The sequence below is a fragment of the Leuresthes tenuis genome, unplaced genomic scaffold (assembly GCF_036924035.1).
Source record: "Leuresthes tenuis unplaced genomic scaffold, fLeuTen1.0.hap1 SCAF_9, whole genome shotgun sequence".
Taxonomy (NCBI): Eukaryota; Metazoa; Chordata; class Actinopteri; order Atheriniformes; family Atherinopsidae; genus Leuresthes; species Leuresthes tenuis.
This window is the reverse complement of record NW_027325363.1, coordinates 12,366,002-12,380,160: the sequence shown is the minus strand read 5'-3', so window position 1 is coordinate 12,380,160 and position 14,159 is coordinate 12,366,002. Positions and strand designations below refer to the sequence as shown.

The 14,159-nt window shown below is 40.4% G+C and overlaps 1 protein-coding gene across 2 annotated transcripts; it reads left to right on the top strand.

Moving 5' to 3' along the window:
• Positions 1 to 284: 284 nt before the first annotated feature.
• Positions 285 to 13,932, top strand: LOC140314232 (uncharacterized). Of its 2 annotated transcripts, none has more exons than XM_072392354.1 (17): positions 285 to 641; positions 3,440 to 3,471; positions 6,578 to 6,610; positions 6,731 to 6,796; positions 7,568 to 7,594; positions 7,716 to 7,751; positions 7,984 to 8,025; positions 8,126 to 8,172; positions 8,364 to 8,416; positions 8,495 to 8,721; positions 8,837 to 9,090; positions 10,599 to 10,724; positions 10,911 to 11,046; positions 11,782 to 11,829; positions 11,933 to 12,007; positions 12,139 to 12,420; positions 12,700 to 13,932. In XM_072392354.1, the coding sequence occupies exons 1-17, from the start codon at positions 592 to 594 to the stop codon at positions 12,726 to 12,728; spliced, it is 1,563 nt and encodes a 520-aa protein (XP_072248455.1). In that variant the 5' UTR covers positions 285 to 591; the 3' UTR covers positions 12,729 to 13,932. The 2 variants fall into 2 exon arrangements, with proteins under 2 accessions (XP_072248455.1, XP_072248454.1); XM_072392353.1 differs by having other exon boundaries at positions 7,565 to 7,594.
• The last annotated feature ends 227 nt before the right edge of the window (positions 13,933 to 14,159 follow it).

Sequence of the window (14,159 nt, the reverse complement as noted above, 5' to 3'; positions counted from 1 at the left end):
TGCGGTTGATTTTCCACATGTAGCCTCAAATGGGTGACAGCAAACACATCTTTAAGACTTACTGTACGTTTAATATTGTCCCAACTGTAAGTCTTTAACATATCGTGAAGGCGGGATGCTGCACTCCGCCCACATGTTGTATTCATTCATGCGCTTTCACGTACTGCGCCACAACTGCGCAGCACCGCTGATTCTCAACGCATTGCCCCATGTTAAGAACTGCGCAGCACTGATGTTAACATGGTGTGACCATCTGCGGTGTTTCTATTGGCAGTACACAAACAGAGTGTTTGCGAAAGGAAACAATACACTCTCACATTTAAATGCAAAAAAGCTGATGCGTGTCTCCTGTCTGGATTTGGGAAGCTATGATCGCTAATTAGTCATATGAAGATGTTTTAATAAAGAAAGGAGCATTGCGATGTGATGTTGTTTAGCCACGAGGGCTCCGATGAGTTCGCTAATTACTGCTTGGCGCCTTCAACAAGACACCGATCGTGCATGAGAGGATAGTATTGCCTCTCAGGTGCTTTTACGCGCAGCCGCTGCGGAAGAAAGAAAGAATAACGGGGGTTTGGTAACAGTTAAAGGATGGTCGCCGAGATGGCGAGCTATGGAGCGGCTTGCCAGCTGGAAGACGGGTGAGTTTTCTTAAGTTACTTCAGGGAAAGAAGATAATTGTGCACGTCTGGCATTACAGCAGTGTTTTTGCCTGATCGCGAACAATTTGGACGGGACCAAGCAGTGGATGCAGCACTCCGGAAGTGGTGCCTTTTGTTACTATCGGGTTTGGGCTCATCTGTCTGTGCGTTTTCAAACAAAGCAGCACATGCATCCACATTTGGAGCCTCATTGTTGTTAACGCAGATAGAACTGAAAGTAGATTTAAATAACAAAGAGAGTCGCGATCTCTCTTTGTTAGTGTCTCCGCGAGCCGCACGCTGTCGTGTTGTTACATTGTGATGACTCACTGAAAACAATGTGTCATGCTGGTTGGAGCCAACGTTGTGTGATGCAAAAGGAGATGTGTGATGCTTCTAATTAGATTAAACCGAAAACAAGGAAGAGCGAAAATGCAGGTCTGTAAACACAACCACCAAAATACTTCCTGCTTTGACATATTAAGTCCACGTCTCTCATGCAGGTGTCAATAAATGTTCTTTTTTTTAAATAAAAAAGTGCTTTGTGGTTTAAAAGCTTCGGATCCTTTTCTGGATGTGAGTTCTTTTAACTTATATTTCCTTTTTATCTCTAGGCAGTGAAAGTTTCATTAAAACATTAGTCAAACACAGTTGAAACACAGACAGGTGAGCTGATACTCATGACTCATCTCCTCGGCGAATACTATTGTGTTGCTTTTGTTCGCACGATGACCTGACTGGGAAAGTCCCCTGCTTAACAAAGCATACATGGCTTTTAAAACGCATTTGGATTTAACTGCGTGTTCTTAGAATATGTTGAAAAATTAGGAATCAAATGGCTAATGCAAGTTTGCCAGTTATTTTTGAGAAAACGGTGAGTCTTACTGTAAACATAAGTGAAAGCATTGAGGTGTAATAAGTGGAAAGAGCCAAGGCCAATGGTTTTTTTCATCCTCTGCATGTGGTGGCAGCCTAACTGACAGTTGTTTATCTGCACACAGATGGCCCCTATCTGCATTGTGTTTATGTGAGATTTAGGGAAGCTAAAAAAAAAAAAGAGGAAAATGTAGTGACCATTAACCATGAGCAGAAACTGATTGAAAATCTCACAGGAGGAGGGAGAAAAACAAGCAAAACCAGATAAAGTCCGAGAAGCCACGCAGAGAGTTTGAAAATATTAAAACAACCAAAAATCTAAACTATTCTCATGGGAAGATGCGATTACTGTCCCACAAAGCTAAATTGCTGCGGCCCAGATCTCGTCCCCACCCCACATCTGGTGAATATTGAATTGTGGCGTTTGGGTCCTCCAAGTCCCGTTTCCCAGATCTTGGCCATAAGCAAACCTATAAAAATTCTTCATGTCAACCAACAACACGACAAATAAACCCAACCTGGACCTCATCTGGGCCACAGTGCATTTTTATTCTGGCACACACCTGGAAGGTTTTCATCCTGGAACAAGGGCACTGGGGCATTTTGCTCCTGTTTGACAAGTAAACAGTAGCCATTTTAAACCATGAGTCAAACAAATGAACAAAATCCTATCTCAGCCACAGATATATTTTATTCGGGCAAACATCTGGCCTACACCAAAGATTCTTCTGTAGATCTGGTCACCTTCTAGTGTGGAATGATGGCATAGCGACGGGTTGCTTAAAAAGAAAGTTTCACAGAGTTTATTCTTCCCCTGAAAACAGTCAAGCAATCTAAAAGCCAAGTTTGCTCACAGGAAGACACGATTACCGTGGCAACTAATGAGCCTCAGTGCTGTTGTGTTGTGACTGTCTGCCAGAGGTGCAAACAAGCTGACCTTCAGGAAGAGAAGACAGTGTTTCCTGGACAGATGTTGGAAATTAGAGGAAACCGCAGTTCTTTATCAGGATGAACAGATGCCAGAGTGAATGTTGCGATCTAAAATTCCACATTTCCTTTTGATCGCAGAGTTTTACAGTCTAAAAACTGAGAGAGAGAGAAACAGAGAGAGACGAATTAACCCATTTTGTCACGCCTGCTGGTGGTGAACTTGCTCGTCTTGTTGGGGCTGGCTGTCTGTTTTCCTCCTGCTGGATCTCAGGCGTGTTGCCGCTTGTTTAAAGCTTGACTGTGTCAACTGGCTGCTTCAGTCAGTCCTCTGTTCAGGAACAACATACAGAAACCATTTGACATATTGCTATTTTGATTTACTGCATTTATGAAATGACTCACGCGCCTTGCAAAAGACATCGAGAAGAACTACTGCTTGGGTTATGGGAATGGTGATACCATTTTGTAATTGCTGCTATCGCACTTAGACAAATGCAAAAAGTCATATGAGCAACAGTCAAGTTGACATTTAGTGCCATGCAGTGTAGTTTTGTGTCATGGTTTACGTTTCGTAAAACTTCTGTGAGACGTGTAAAACAAAGAAACACACTGCCTAAATCGCCACGTAACTCCACGCTATCGCATTTCAAAATGAAATCAGTTGACGTAGACGATAGAAATGTAGTACGTCTTGTTTTGTTTTGTTTTGATGTGATGCGCATGCAGCCGTTGTCATTCCATGACTGGTTTTCTGTAACATCAACACTGCTCTGACCACTTGTCATTATAGGCCGTGAGAGTAAGCTGTGCGTTGCTTATACAAGCATTTCCTGTTTTTCTAATTTGCTTGACTGAACGTGTTCCTGTTCATAAGCAGAAGCTGCGTTTTACAAGAATCTGCAGCTGCTCAATACTAACCGCAGTCATTTTCACCTTCTTTTGGAAATTCATATCAGTTTGTATCAGCTTGCATCTCTCTTTTTGCCCCACAGAGATGGAGATATCCCTGCGCCGGAAAACAAAGGTAGACATCAGCTCATCTTCAGTCATCCCCATCCTTTACTGCTTACTGCTCTCTCTGCTTTCACTTTGTCAAGGTGCACATGCAGGGTTACATTAGTGATTATGCTGTGCCCGTCCTCTGACTTCCTTTCTTTCTTAATAACCTCCCACAGGCCTCTGTTTTCTCTGTTTGACCTCCCTTCTTTCCATATGATTTGCGTGAAAGGGTGGCAAGTTTAATGCAAAGTCATGCAATGGCTTCTGCCTTCAGTGGTTTAATTAATTTCCTCTTGAGTTTAAACACAGTTGTCCACAAAGCAGAGCAAGACAAGGTTTTGCTCTGACAAGTTATTTTAATCAAGTTTAAATCCATGAATATTCAATATACAGAAGCAGATCATTCAATTAATACAGGTTAAAAGAGCCTTAGCAGCCTTGAGTCTTCTTGGGAATGATCCCACATTTTACATTTGGAAGTCTCTCAAATTCTTCTTTGCATAGATATTCAAATGTTAAGCATCAGTGTGGAGGTGTGTTCAAGTCTTATCAGAAACGCACTGCTGGGTTCAGGTCCAATAGCTGGGTCACTCCAAAGTTTTCCCAAAGCCACTCCTGTGTTATATGCATCTGGATGCTGCCTTGTTTAAATCTACAGTGTGTGGCAACAGATCAGCCGTCTCCTCCTTGTCTGTAGCTGGTGCAAAGTGCAGCTGCTCGTCCTTTCACTGGACTGTGATGACGTATCAACATTGTTAGCTTCACACAACTGGTTTCCTGTTGATCACAGGATTGATTTATAAAAAAACTGTCCCTGTTTTTTTTTTTTTTAAAGCTCTATATGCTCTATCTAGAGGAACTTTTCCATCACCAGCTCAGACACAGAGTTCGACCAGCCAGATGTTTTTATGTTCTGCCTATTCCTGCCTCTGAAGTGGCTGCTCCTAATTTCTGTAACAACAGGAACTTTAAAATTGCTATTAAAGTCCAACCTTGTGTTATTGGCATTTGATTCAAGTAGAAGGTGATACCTTTGTTTTATTTTAATTGAGATGTTATTTTACCACTTTTGGTCTATGTTATTATTTTTATTGATTTCACTTGTTGTGCCTTTATTGTGTTTTTTATTGAATGCTATTTTTTTTTTTTTTCGCTTTTGGTTTATTTGACTCTTATCGTACAGCAGTTTGGTTCAACTAATGACAGTGACCTTGACATTTAGATTGTGAGCACCCTGGAAAACATTTTCATGTAGGATTTCCAGGTGTTTTTCTGCATCCATTTCTCCCTCTATACTGACTGGTTTCATCGTCCCTGTTACAGAGAAACTTCTAGACAGCATGATACTGCCATCGTTGGTTTCCTCCATACATGCAATGAGAATTGTGTCTAGCTTGTTTAATCCATTTAATGGTTCAATCTTTGTTTCATCATTTCAACGGATCTTGCTTCTCTTGTTCTGAGAGTTAGTCAAGTACCTTTTAGTGAAAAATTACTTTGTCTCAATATGCTATAAAAGCCTGATTAGCAAATAGCTGCATCATTAGTTACCCTTCTTTAAGTTTTTACCATATTGATAAAGGAACTCTGGACCTCATTAATTGCCTGGTTGGTTATTTGTCTCAGACAGACTTTTTATCCCTAATTATTCAGTTTGGCAGCAAAATCTATAAAGTCTGTTGATGGTTTGAAACTTTTTGCATTTTAGAATAATGGAGGCTGCTGTGCCTTGTGTATTTCAAAGCCACATTTCTATTTTTTGGATCGTTCCACATGTGCAATGAATAAATCTCAATTTCAAGTTGTAGAAGCAAATCAGGAACTACTAAAACTAATCAGGAACTACTAATAATAAAATACCGCAGGGTTTCTCAAGTCGTCAAGAAACTATTAACCTTTTTACCATTAGCTGTAATACAATTTTAGACCAGCAGATGGCAGGCGACATTTATAAATATCCAAATCTTTGCAGCAATACCAGCCCTGTTTGGCTGCAGATACATGTGTGTATCTTTCAGGGTGTTTGCTCTCCACCTTGTTTGTCAGTCTGATTAAGGGAAGTAGCTTTGCCAAGATGAAGAAGAGGGATGCCTGCTGGCTCAGCTGTGTGGCGGCAGCAGCACAGTAAGAGACAGGAGGCATATGAGGACACGGAGAGGAAGCGGGTGTTGGAGAGTGCAGGGAGAGGTGAAACAGACGAATTGAGGAAAGTGGAGGGGAGAGATTGATGAGGTCGGTGCTGCACGTGGAGCAGGGATGGCAGCATCTGCTTGTTAGTCTAAGATAAAACTCTGTGGGCCTGAGAGGATGGGCTCCATCCATTAACCAGCCGGGCACTCAGCCAGATGGCTCGGTCCACGGCCATTCACTGCTTCTGGGAGGAGAGGAGCTGCAGCAGCTCCTCTGCATCCATCTATATAAATGTGCTGGAAAGTTAATGCATGGCACTTATCACAGGCTACTTGAAATGGTGCCGCAGTTCAGCCACTTTTAATCATGCATATGTAAAAGCTTGCGGTGTAATTCAGACATGTTTTGGGCTTTTTTGGTGACTAATATTTGTTTTTCCAACAAAAACCTAGAAGTAAACTAAAACTAGGTCTTGCTGGGGCTGCACCTGTGCTAATTCTGTTCCCGTCACTATACTTGACTGCAAAGTATTATCGCTCCTCCAATCTAAGGAAATAGTTTTACACTGTTAATTGTGACAACAAGTGGGTGACTGAGGTTTTTGCTTTAAATAGACTTTGGTACATGAGAAAGTAGAAGAAAAAGTTGCTTTGCCTCACTTTACAGGCTCTTTGTGTCATTTGTTTCTGCTTCCTATGCAGAATTAAGCGTGTTCTTGTTATTCTTATTAAAACAGCTAACATCAGCTCTGAATAGCTTTGCTTTCTCTGACATTGTCGACCCGTAATTGATTAACTGCTGTGTAATATACAGTAAAGACCAAAATGGGCTCGATGATGATGCAAAACCTTTTAAACTGGTGTAGTTCCCGTAATGGCGATGATACAGCTGTTAACAACATTTGTAGTCACATATTCACTGTGTATTAAAATAGAAACACACTTGGACCTTTTTCCAGGACAAACAACATTCATTTAAAAACTATTACTAATTCATTACAGATAACCTGACAGAAAGTGACAGCAGCAGTTCAGGTGAGCACAGATATCACATCGCTTTACAGGTTCAGTATTTTCAACTCAATATTCTTGTAAAAATCAGTTCAAAGTTCTCTGTTCTCATGCATGTCCCCTCTATATTGATTTGTTACACAGAGAACACTGGAACATCCACCGAGGACAGCTCAGAAGAGGAGGAGGATGAAGAGGAGGAGGATTCTGGTAAGAGACTCACTTTGAACAGCTAAATCATCGAAGAAATCGGTCGACCAGCAATTTTAACTAATTGATTAACAAGTCGTATGTTCTATCCGTACCCCCAAAAAAAGAAATGCACACAGAGCCTACTGGAGTTTTGCCATTGTTGTAGAAAATAATGAGATTAATCTTTCCGTTATGACCTTAGTTTATTTGGACCTTTTTATTGCAGATAAAAGATGAACATAACCACTGTTATGGCATTCCCTGTAGACTGCTGTTCTGAAATGTTGAGTCAGAGAAGGGAAATATCTGGCTTTAAAAAAACACCGTGTTTTCTTAGCATTGAAGTGTTTTTGTACCAGGCTGTAAACTTGTTTGCATCAGGGTGAAGTTGGGTATTTTAACATGGGGAGTGTATGGGGCCTGACCATTTACTGTTTAAATGGTACAATCTGGATTCGTGTAACTTGTGATATTAACTGGGATGCTAATTGTAAAATCCATCTTTTACGTACAAACTATGGGATTAAATTGCTTTTGGAGCCAGCCTCAAGGGGCTGTTTAAGGGACTGCAGTTTTTTACAACTTCATTACTGGCATACCTTTTCAACTCTGTAGGTCTCTGCTCGGCGGTACCCTCATTCACATTCATATGCATTTACAGACAGAGTATCAGTCTTCCAAACTAACTTTCAGTAACTGGCGGAGTGAGTGTATTAAATAACAGTTAATATTCTGGTTATTTTTGTGCTCCTGACCTTCTCTTCTTTGTCATATTGAAACTCTCAGCAGAAGGCCATGCCGAAGGAGATGGGGAAGGTAAGAATTATGTCCTATATTCTGTTCAAACTCAGTTTAAAGTTTCACAATATGCCAGAAACCTAAATTAAACCCTGCTGGATTTACTTATCAACATTTATATCCCTTGTTTTCTTTGCAGAGAATGAGGAGGCCAATGCAGAAGAGTCTGAAAAGAGTAAGACAGTGGTGAACATGGTGCAGCTCAGTTTGTGTTTACATGGAGACGGCCATGCCTGTTTGTTATAGTGTTGTTATAGATGCATCGCAAAAGCAGTCGTGCAACATCGTGATACTCAAAAGTTATCAGACACTGTGGCTTTTCACAGGTTTAAGACAGGATTTCAGCCTGTTAGATACTTTAGGTTTTTGATGTGATCTTATTGGGTCTGGATTATTTCTCCATGTAGGGGCAGATGTTGGACCCGAAGCAGCGACTTTCAATGGGACAGGTGAGTGGATCATTACTTACACGCTGCAGTGTTGTGGAGGCATTGTCACCTGTATTCTTAATAATATATGACATTTTTTTTTTGTCACACATCCGAACAGATGACAGGTTGAAATTTTGCTGTGAAAAATGCAAAGCCATCCAGCAGGTGAGCTCAGAAACGAGATGTTTGTGTGTTTTATTCGACTAATGTTTTGACAGATTTTTGGCATTCTTTGGATACTTTGAAGCAGGTTCAATAAACCTAAATAGCCTCTTCACTTGTGTGTCTCCATTGTGTTTTTTCTTTCATTGTTGTTATGAATGTGTGAACCCACAAGCTGTGTGTGCTTTTGACAGACCCATGGCAATGAGCTGGTTACCCCCCGCAGGATCTCAAAGGGACGATTACAGTGAGTGTGACATTGTGTCTCCGCAGCAGAATTATAATGAGCAGCATCCCGGAGTCCAACTCTTTGTGTGTGTTTCAGGGTGCAGCTGGAAGGAGAGGGCACATATGAGTGTTCGGTCACCGGCCTGGTCTTTGAAGCGACTGAACGAGTTCTCATACGGTACTCAGTCTTGTCTTGGTCCAAGTTTGGTGCGTTCCTGTGTGACTCCTGGAAATTTGCTGGGCCAATTTTCAATGTCGACACCGTCAACAAGGATGCTTCTGTCCTCAAGTCCATCCAGTTCCCTCACTGCGTCTGCCTAGCTCGTAAGAACATTAGAGCTGTCTCATGCCTGTGTGTCTTCTGTCTTCAACATATGGTGTATCAGACCAGATAAGTGTGAAACCTACAACTGTCTTTGTCCTCATTATCTCCACAAAGATCCAGAAGAAGACTTGAGATTCAGTGTCCTGCACATAAAGGATAACCGTCCACTCATTGAGCCGACAGTGGACCACTCAGGTAGCCACGTTAAGTGGAATGTGACGTCCCTGTCACCTGTGGGTCCCATCATTCAGACCAGTCAGGCTGTAGAGCGCCACGGTGTGGTTCTGGTCTATAAGCAGCTTGGCGGTGACACCAGCAGCTACAGCTTCCACGTCTACCTGGCCACCAATAGCGCATCTGACATTAAGGTAAGTATTTGTGAAAACAGTATGTACCTTACTGTGAACAATTGACTCATTTAATTTTTTTGAGAAATTACACTCACCAGCTGCATCATCTGTGCTGTCATTCACTTTCACTTGCAGCACTAAAAACAAAACTCTTGGAATTTAGGCCAGACTTTTTCCAAACATTCTGTAGTTTCAGGATCCTGTTTTGTTTTTTTATCTGCAACACCTGATCAGTGCAAGCTTCTTTCACACTGGATCTTTAATCTGCAAATGTTATTTACACATTTTTACACTGACTGGCTTTTCTTAGAGGTCTTGGCCATTGTCCACAAAATTTCAGTATCGGTTCCTATGCAGTCATGGTGACAAACATTACAGTTACAGTATCGTTCATAGAGTCATTTATACAGCCTCTTTCAGTTCTAAGGTTTTGTGTTACAGGATGTAATAAACAATGATGTGATCATTACCACATCTTAGAGTCGGGGACAACCACAGGTTTACAACAACACACAACATAGTTCTCCATGTCATTATTTATTTAACTAAAATGCAGAAACCAAGTCTACCCTTACAGCTTCTATATCAATTAAGATAGTAAGAAGCAGCAAGGTGCAAATCAAATCAAATGTACTTGATCGTGTGATCGGGTGCTGATGTGTCAGCACCTTTTATAAAGAAAGCCTCTTCTCTCTATAAAGAACGTGACAGCTCAGCTTAGACTTGTAAAGTTGAATCAGAATAGGGTGCTACTGTGTGCATGTTGATTAGATGCACATTTTTAGCTGAATTTCTATAGACATTTCTTTACAGTTGGAAATAAAATACTTACCGAGCTTCCTCATGACTGTTCTCTCGGTATGTGCCAATATTGTGTTTAATTGAGGAATTTTCCATTGATGTACAAGCAAAAACAAAACAACAGAAGCAAAAATACCTTTCTTACAGGAGCAAGACAAAGAAATATTCCACTCATAAGACTCCTCAATCAAGACTCTCATTCAGACCAGCTGTTTTCTGGATAAAACTCCAGCAAAATGCCTCACCATTGAAATCATTTGTGGAAACTTGAGGGTGGAATTAGAGCCTGTGATGAGTGTCACGGTAATGCTGAGCAGGGGGCGGGGGATAAATCGGTCGACATGTTTTTAAGAGCGTTACATATGTCTGACAGCTACATTACAGGAAACCCTGCACCGCTGAAATCACTCTGGAAGTACGATTGTGGTTACGTGAGCACGTGTACTACAGAGGATCTAGCTGATGAAAAATCATGCTGCATGTATTGTAACTAACCAGAAAAAAAAAAATCCAGTTCCCGAAAAAAAGATTCAGTTAATTTTACCATGTGATGTGATCGCCCATGGCGATTCTGTGTCTTGCTGTCGATCAGCACGGCTGAACTCGGGGTGACCTTTTCCCATTGAGACGCTCTCAGTTTAGTCATTTTTCTGTCTTTGTTGTTGCCAAGAAACTGACGTGTCTTCTGCTTCCTCTTGCCTTCCTGTTGTCTTGTTGTAAATCAGGATATAGGCAAACAGGTGCGGGCCTACAAGAATCGTTACATTAAGATAGATAAGCCTCCGACATGTAAACTGGATGAGGGGACATATCGCCTCCTCAGCGAGCCGGAGGGAGAAATCAAACCTGAGGTGTGTCTCTGTGTATATGTATGACGGTTTCTCACAAGCTGCCATTTAGACTGGACATTATGTACAAAAAATACAATATGTATGTCCTGTTGTGAGAGAGCTGACAGAGAGAATGATATTCCTCACCAAGCCATTGAAACTCTTGTTTTTGTTACCACTGAACTATGTTTTTGTGTCTTTCTGCAGGACTTGAAATTCACCCTCGCAGTGACCAAGATGAAAGGCTACTTTGAAGCTTTCTTTGAGCAGCCGCCTCCTTTTAAATTGTCTCTAATAGAGATTAACACCGAGGAGAGTGTGTGGTCCGCCACCATTAGAGAAGGTATTAATGCATTTAGTTTCATAATGTATTGTCTCTCCGAAAGTGTTGGGCTAAAACACGATTCTATTTGTTTTTCCATGATTTGATTCAACTCCTGTAAGTTGGTAATCTGTTAATTTGTAGGTGGAGTGGAAAAACAGACTACATCTGTTAATTCTTCCATTCTGTGGGAGTCAGGCGGCAGCCAGTGCCTATTTCTGTTTTTTAAACGCAAATACCAATGCACCAAATAGATATTATTTATAGTGCCCTGAATGAAACCTCACTGTCCTAGAAGTAAAAGTGCACTGCTGGAGGTGTACAGCATTTTTGGTACTGAATTTGTTGTATTTCATTTTATTTTGTATTAAATTGACTCTTCATCATCCCTAAGCTTTCTGATCTACCCTTTCTCCTTTGAAGCCTGAAAGCTAACTTAATCTCTCATTCAGTTTGATCAAACCTGGTGGTGAACATAATAAATGGAATTTTATCTACATTTTTTCTCCTTAATGCCTTTATACAGGTCAGAAATAATGCCTCTTGGTCTTTCATCTAATAATGATTTAATTGAAAGTGCCTATAAAAGTCTTGCTTATCTTCATCTTTTAATTGATATATCTTATATAACAAAACATGAAAGTGGTAAGAACAAAATAAATAACACTGTTCTCTTCCAGAATCTTGTCTGAACACTCTGAATTGCTCTTTGGTTTCTACGTTGTGGTTGATGTCCATCTTTTGCTGCTCTCTCAGGTGACTGTGTGGATAACACGGAAAAGAAGCCAAGGAAAAGGACAATCTGTATGCTTCTATGCTTTTCTCATTTTAAACGGATACAGATTTGAGCCATAATGTTTTAAGCTTCTGCAGGATGACTCACATCATATTGATGTCTCTTGTTCAGCTGGTAGACAGAGGAGCAGCAGCCCCTCAGAGGAAGAAACGACCTGTAAAAGATCTCGATGGCAGGACGAGTCGGGTAACTTCCCCTGCATTCTGACCACTGATTTTAGAAGAACTTCAGGCACAGCTTTATTGAATTACTGAACTATCTCCAGATACACAAATTAAACTAAAATGAAGCGTCTGTTCTGTTGTTTCCTTCAACAGATGGAGTGAAAACTCAGGGCCAGGACATGTCAGAGAAGCAGCTACTGCAGGTGGCCAAGCGGCTCGGGAAGGAATGGAAGCAAGTGGCCATCTACCTAGACTTGAACTCCCGGGAGCTGGATGACATCCAGGCAGTAGAGAAAGATGTGACGATGCAGAAGCTGAAGATGCTGGTGGAGTGGAAAAGCAGAAGGCGGCCAGGAGAGGCCACAGCATACCACCTGTGGAAGAGTTTGGAGGAGCTGGATGACCTGCCAAATGAAGTTCATCAGACACTGCAAGGTACAATTTCCATAAAAACACTCAATAAGTATGATTTATTATATAGAATTATAAGCAGAAATTGTAACAATTAATATATAGTCAAATCATAAATCTTGTATTAAATTTTTTTTTTTAAAAAGTTACATATATATAGTTATATATATATAACTTTTTATTTATATATACAGTATATATATGAAAATTTTGCATAGTAGCAAAACGGTAGCAATAATATTGGTGCAGTATGTGGTGGCTCAGCCAAATTAATTTTATTTAATTTCCTGTGTCTATTTTCAGATATGATGAACAATCGAGCAGGAAAGTGAAAGGAATGTGAATTCAATGAGCTGCTGGACATCTGTTGCACCATGAAATGGAAGCAACAAAAATCTGGAACGCATCTGCAAAGCAGAGTGAACCTGTGGACCAAACTTCATTCCTTCGTGTCTGACGACACAAACTGAGGGAAGAGCTGAAGAGTTTTTATTTCTGCATTTCCCAAAGACGACCATTGTCTTCAGTCTGGGTGGGCATTTTTTTTGGCTAAGTATGTTCGGTTGGGATTCTGTAGCGAGTACAGAATACGAATGACCAGTTGAGTTGAAAGAAATATTTGGTAGCTAATAATGTAGCAAGTGACGGATGTAGGTGCTGCAGTGTTGAAAACTGCAATAATCAGGAAAAATCCAGCCTGTGTATGTTGTTTCACTTAAAATATTATGTTTTGGGAAATTTTCATAGAAATAATTGGGCATTAGATCACATGAGTGTGACTGCCCAAACAATCGTGGACTGAATTATTGAACTATTTGTGTCTTTACACATTTTATATTTCTGGGCATATTGACATGTACATATCTTTATTTTTTACCAACCTTTCTCAGACTTGTAGTTTATTTTTTTTTAAGTCATTTATATCTGTTTTTGTCTATTTGTGTTTTACTATGACTCGATAAAACTAAATGGAATTGCACGAGGTCCAAAATTTTGTTTATGTTGTTCAACTTGAACTGGGAATTACTTCCTGCCCTCCTAAGACTACATCGTGTGGTTGTGAAGAATAAATCGTGTTTGTGTATTTCAGATGGGTACACTCCTAAATAACGTCCAACACCTTTTTGGACTGAAAGAAAAAGTTTTCTACCCGTGTTTGTGCCGCTTACAACTGGGAAAACATTCATACATGATTGAATAAGCTTTTCAAGGCCAATTTCTCAAATGTAGAACTGCTAAAATGTGATAAACAAACTACCCTGTGAACTCTGTCTGGAAATCTTTTAGCAACTTAATTTGGAATAATGCTTTTCTCTGACATGTCAACACTAATTCAGGAAAACGGGAGAAATGATATCTGGAACACTGAATCTTTTGGGATCTTCCCTGAAGACATTATGTTTACATTCAGAATTTATTACCAACAGCCCAGTCTGTCGTTTTTGCTCTTGTTTCTGTCAGGGTCACAATCCCTCCAAAGACTTCTAGAAATAAAGAAAAGTCAACTGTGGACTGAATAAAACTATATAATATGTCCTGGATGTGTCTTTTTAATCTATTCTTTAGAAATGGTTTTAAAAATGATTACAACCCTTATAAAAGCAGGATTCTCCGCATATCCTCAAGCAATGTGCAGCTGAATCAGATGCTTCTCGGCTGAAGAACAAACTTACAAAGAATAAAGGAGGGCTGGAACTCATTGATTATTTTTAACTGTACAAACGGACACTTCTGAGTCTTCAGCAGCGTCAAGATGGACACAG

Coding starts and splice junctions, on each gene's coding strand:
- LOC140314232 (XM_072392353.1), top strand. CDS start 592: ATGGTCGCCGAGATGGCGAGCTATGGAGCGGCTTGCCAGCTGGAAGAC. Junction 7,595..7,715: donor TGCCGAAGGAGATGGGGAAG/GTAAGAATTATG, acceptor TTTTCTTTGCAG/AGAATGAGGAGGCCAATGCA. Junction 10,725..10,910: donor AGGGAGAAATCAAACCTGAG/GTGTGTCTCTGT, acceptor GTCTTTCTGCAG/GACTTGAAATTCACCCTCGC.